The sequence below is a fragment of the Atta cephalotes genome (assembly GCF_000143395.1).
Source record: "Atta cephalotes unplaced genomic scaffold scaffold00014, whole genome shotgun sequence".
Taxonomy (NCBI): Eukaryota; Metazoa; Arthropoda; class Insecta; order Hymenoptera; family Formicidae; genus Atta; species Atta cephalotes.
The window spans coordinates 2,474,118-2,480,125 of NW_012130078.1; the positions used below are offsets into that span (position 1 = coordinate 2,474,118).

The following is a 6,008-nucleotide window of genomic DNA, read 5'->3' on the forward strand; positions in this document are numbered from 1 at the left end:
TTACGACCGGGAGTGTGGGAGGTGTGTCTATCAAAGTTGGAGTCACAAATTATGCCGTATGATTCATGACAGTAAATGATAATGATTTCTGTAACCTTAGCTTCACTGTGAGATATTCATGTAGAGATATAAATATCGATCTAAAATAGTTGGATAGTCGTTTCGATATTTTAGAGTGTTTTTTCTGACATTTCATGCGTTTTTCATTGGTGATATCGTTCTGAATAGCTGATACACGATGGACGTCTTAAACAAACTTCGTAATACAGTTAGCAACACTATCACTAATACTGTCCAAAATACAGCATATGGCTTATCGCAACTGTCCAGTGTTCTCCCTGGCAATCCAGTCACCAGAGAGTTTGAAGCAACTGCTCATGTGGCGAGTGCTGGGCCAGGATTGCTGTGGAAGATCTACAGCGGCTACAAGAAATCCACCAAGCAAGAAGCAGCAATTTTTGTTTTTGAAAAGCGTTTGCTGGAGAGATGGTCCTCCAGAGCAGATCGGGAGCTCGTGCTAGAAACTCTAAAACGGGGTGTTATGCAATTGACAAAGTTGAGACATCCACAGATTTTGATTGTACAGCATCCATTGGAAGAATCAAGGGACAGTTTGGCATTTGCGACTGAACCAGTGTTTGCTAGTCTGGCTAATGTACTAGGTAAACTTTATATAAATTTTATAGAAATTGAAGGTATTTTTCAGTAAGAGATACAAGTGATATAATGTAAAGTCTAATTTACAAATGTGCTCTTTGTTTCTTTTTCTTGCTTTTTATTTCTGCTTTTTATCTCTTGTTTTTTTGTTTTATCCTTCTTTGTTTTCTGCTACAAGATAAAAATTGGTAAACTTTGAAATTGATAAGAAATGCATGATATAATACACAATTGATAAAATAATCAATAGAGGGAAAAGCTAAGAGACAGAAAGCAAGAAACAGAAAGCAAAAAGATTGTAGTTTAGGCTTAATACAAATATAATTATTTTATATTTGTTTTATATTGTTTTATATTTATTTGACATTTGCAAACAATAAGAACATAATGATTCATTATATTGTCTGTGTTTCTTGCTGAGAAGCACTCTAAATTACATTTTGCAATGTTTTACTTGAAGCTATTTTAGTAAGGATATATGTGAAATACATTGTAGGTAATTACGAGAATATACCTCAACCAACTCCAGCAAACTTGAAAGGTTACAAGTTGCTTGACATAGAGATACGATATGGATTGCTGCAACTGGGAGAAGGTTTGGCATTTTTGCATGGTGATGTGAAATTACTACATAGGAATTTATGTCCAGAATCGATTGTTATCAATGTTCATGGAGCTTGGAAGATATTTGGTTTTGATTTTTGTGCCTTAAATCAGAATTCAGATGGTAAACAGGTATGGAATTTCATTAAGTGATGAGAATATTTGTCGGTTATATTTTAATATAACAAACTAAGAAGACTAATATAATATAATATAATGATTATGCTATAGTCTATATTTTATAAATCAAAAATAGATTCATATAGCAATTATTATTAATTAAATCATTTATTTTATCAAATAAATATTGGGATTGATGATTGTACTTTGCATTTCCATGAATCACCTTTTTTTTATTGCAGTCATCATGGTCTTATCTTGAATATGATTCTACGCTCCCTGCGGTTGTTCAACCTCAGTTAAATTACCAAGCGCCAGAGTGTATTTTAGCAAGTAGTAACGGACCATCTAGTGATATTTTTGCCTTGGGTATACTGATATATACGATACATTCTTCGGAACATCAACCGCTGCAGGAATTTCATAATGATTTCGGAAAATGTCGATGTTTCTTGGAAAATTTCAAGGGATGTAATGTCTCGGCAAAACTTCTTCCAATCCCTGATTCACTTAGAGATACTGTAAAGCTCATGTTGAGTCATAATCCTGAATTACGATTAGATGCTCATCAATTTATCAAAGTAACTTACTTCTAAATAATTTCCTGTGAAATGTATTAAATTTGCAAAATCTGTTTTAAATAATTGAAAGTATATAAAAAAAATATTTTGAAAATAAAAAATATTCTTAAAATAATGATTATTTACTCCATTATCATAAATTGCAGATCGAATATTTCACAGACATTAGCGTAAAAACGTTAAATTACTTGGACAAATTATTTCAATGGGATAATCTTCAGAAATCGCAATTTTACAAAGGTCTTCCACAGTTATTAAAACAATTGCCACATAGAGTTGTGCTACATAGAGTATTACCTGCTCTTTATAAGGAGTTAGTTAATCCACCTATGATACCGTTTGTATTGCCGAATATACTGCAAGTAATGGAAGTTTCCGAGATAGAAGAATTCCGAGAACATATCTTACCCAATCTAAAACCTGTTCTTGCTTTGGAAGATCCACCACAAGTAAGTATATATTTTCCTCACAAGTAGAATAATGAAATGATATAATAAAATAAAAGTAAGAAATAATGATGATAAAATCCTTGTACAACGAATAAATTTTTTTTATAGATTAGCTTGGTTCTCATGCAACAAGTAAACTTGTTATTAAAACTGTGCCCCACGGATGTAATTAAGACCGACATAGTGCCTATGTTATTGCGTGCATTAGAATCCGAATGGGAACAGCTCCAAGAACTCTGCCTATCGGCATTACCAAATATTGTGACGATGATTGAGGGACCAGTTATAAAAAATGCCATACTTCCGCGGATGAAAAAAATATGTTTGTCGCCAGGAAAGAAATCTACTAGTCTTGGAGTACGTGTTAATTGTTTGCTATGTCTCGCGAAAATGTTGCCGAGCTTTGATCGTTGGTTGATATTCGATCAGATATTACCATTCCTCCAAGAAGTTCCTCATTCTGGCGAACCAGCAATTTTAATGGCTATTATTGGTAATATATTTTACTAATACAGAACTATAAAAAAATAAATTTTTAATATATTTTACATTTATTGTAATCTGCTCAATTTTATTGGAAAGATTGAGAAAAATATTTTTCTTTATGTTGCTAGGTATTTACAGAATGCTACTTACTCATAGTAAGCTAGGTATGGGCAAAGAAATATTGGCAACAAAGGTACTACCGTTTCTGTTACCCCTCTGTATAGAGCAAAATCTTAGCATGTCGCAATATGAGACACTTTCCACTCTTGTCGTCGATATGATAAATCGAGTAACCAGCGAACATCGAGAGGCATTACGTCAATTGAATGCTATGCGTCGTGAGACGCAACAATTCGATCAAGCGCTTTCACAAGTGACTTCACCCTTTATGCAAAACAATAGTTTAAGCGACATTAATTTAACGCACCAAATGCTGTCCCCGAATGCTAATTCTAATTCTAAGACTGTAAATATTGAGAATGGATTAACCATCGAAGACAAGTTCAGGTATATCTTGACTATATTTGAAAGACTTAATATATTTTCTTTAAATATATTCGCATAATCATTAATTGTAATATTAAAACATTGATAATTTTTTTCTAGGTTGATTCGACAACAAGAAACGCATCAAAGAATGCAGTCTCAACCTATGTTAACCCCTAAAGCTGTACCACAATCTTTAAAATCGCAACCAAAGGATTTGACTGCGACTTTGCTAAAAAATAATCTAGATGAATTAAATTTGTCAATGTCAAGATCGATTATGTCACAATCGACTGCTAAAAATATTGCACATAAATATAATGACATTAGTCTAACGCAATCGCAATTTTTAACGTCTCCGACGCTTAATTCGCAATCAATGTTGAATAGATCAATGAATTGGAATTCCAATGGAATGAGTACACCCATGAACTGGAACTCGCCACAATCCTTGGTGTGGAATTCTATCGCTCCTCAGAATAACGTAAATTTTGCGACACAACCAGAGATTAAGCCAAACTTAAACTTTCCTGGAACCTTGCAGCCTCTCACATCACCCATTAATACGCAAACTAATGTAAACAAATCTAATTCATCCACGCAAGATATCATGGATTTACTTAGTTAATAAATTGAAATATCTTTGAAGTTATCGCTAAGATAACAAAGAGATGTTAGAGAATAATATGAAAATGATGCAGTGATTGCAATACATAGGGTGCATTCAGTACTACAATCGCTCACTGAGCGCTCGGTGAGTAGTCGTATATAATATTAAATGTACCCATAGTTTTTCGTCTAATATGATTGATTTCGAATGTAATATTTTCGAAGATGAAAGTCACTATTATATAATAAAGAGTGTAAAAAAAAAGTAGATCATCTTTTGTATCAGTACCAGCGAGAAAAAGATTGCAATATTAGATAACAATCAATATTAAATAACAATTGTTTTACATATTTTATATTGAGACTGTTCTGTCTAGAATTTAATTGTAGATTTCTTAAGAAATCTTGGAGAACAAAAAATAAATAATTATTGGAAAAAAGCATGTCCACTTAACATAAAACTAAAAACTAATATACTTACATGATGTTTTTCAAAATAAAACACTTCGCAATATTTTTTGTCCCCAATGCTTAAGACATACAGTTGAGTATGTCCCAGTTGAGTATTTTATCAGTCATATGTATATGCGCGCGCGTGTGTGTGTGTGTGTGTGTGTAATTTCTTATATACATTCTATATTTCCATATTCTATCTATATTTCCATCTATATTTCCTTGTTTTAATGATATCGATAATTAGAAAAAAGTCTATGTATGTTGTAACTCTTCTTTGAACGCTTCATTAGTTTTATTTTATACTTCTCCTGTTTTAATATTTATGAACCATTAAACAGATATATTTATAAAGATGTTCAAAGTCGACAAATATTAGAATAATCTTTTCAGATAATATTAAACCATACGTTAAGTATGAAATAGTTGATACGTTACTACGAACACTGAAGAGTAGTAACTTCGAATGTGATAATAAAATGGAAGTCATAATCTTTTATATAGAAATGCATGTTTTTATCGCTATGCATGATTTAATTCGTCATGCTTCCTCACGCTTTGATGTACATATAGCTTGTCCGCGGAATAAGGAAAACTTTAATATAAGAATTATTTAAAATAGAGGTATTGCTCATTTAAAAGATTTAGGATTGAATCACCGTTTTCATTTCATACTTGGCAAAATAAAGAATCGTTCGTATATATTAATGATTATATATTAACACGATTGTTGTGTGCTGGCATCTATTTGTAATATATCGTCATATAAACTCTGCAGAAAACAAAATTTATTTTATAATATATTTCTGTATGATCAAGCATTGTATACATGTTACAAATGGTCAAAACAATGCATTAATTTTATTCGAAATTTTGTGCATGCGGGATTATATATATGTAAATCTCTACGCAACATACATTACATAAATCTCTTTGATCATCTGCAATTGTTATCTTCAAGCAAATGTATTTGCATGAAATTACAAAAAAAATTGTATTAATTTGTAATATTCTTAGATCTATTTGTTGTTTATTTTGTTATTGTGTATAATTGTTAATGATTGCTATTTGAGTCTAATAAAACTGCTTGAAATGTTAGTGCTTAAAATAAAAGATGTGTCAATTTATAATTACTTTTACCTTTTACCATTATTAATTACATTATTATTAATTATGAATTGCATGCAAAAATATGTTTCTAATTAAAATTTGATTTTATAATTATTATCTGGTAGTTGAAACTCTTGTACGATGAAAAAAGTTCGTCATTATCAATATCCGGATAATTTCTTCCATACTTAATTAAAAATTTTTTCTTATTTTTATATAAGAAAAGATAAAAGTTTGCAATCATTAAAAAACTTTAAATTTTCTTTTTATCTAAGTTATATATTTTTTTATTTGTATAAGGTTTTTTGTCTGTAATTGACTGCAGCAATGGGAAACACGGATCTAAATCGAAAAACAAGAGTTTACTTTAAAAAGGGACATTCATCCTATAGTTGTTCGTCATAAAGAACCACTGATTCCTTTGTTTTCGGAACACCGCGCAATTATGTTTCGC

The 6,008-nt window shown here is 31.0% G+C and overlaps 1 protein-coding gene across 1 annotated transcript; it reads left to right on the forward strand.

Annotated features, from left to right (window-relative positions):
* The first annotated feature begins 238 nt into the window (after positions 1 to 238).
* Positions 239 to 4,010, forward strand: LOC105617760 (SCY1-like protein 2). The gene is made up of 7 exons (XM_012199313.1): positions 239 to 662; positions 1,154 to 1,392; positions 1,623 to 1,961; positions 2,108 to 2,410; positions 2,519 to 2,903; positions 3,025 to 3,403; positions 3,503 to 4,010. The coding sequence occupies exons 1-7, from the start codon at positions 239 to 241 to the stop codon at positions 4,008 to 4,010; spliced, it is 2,577 nt and encodes an 858-aa protein (XP_012054703.1).
* Positions 4,011 to 6,008: the final 1,998 nt, after the last annotated feature.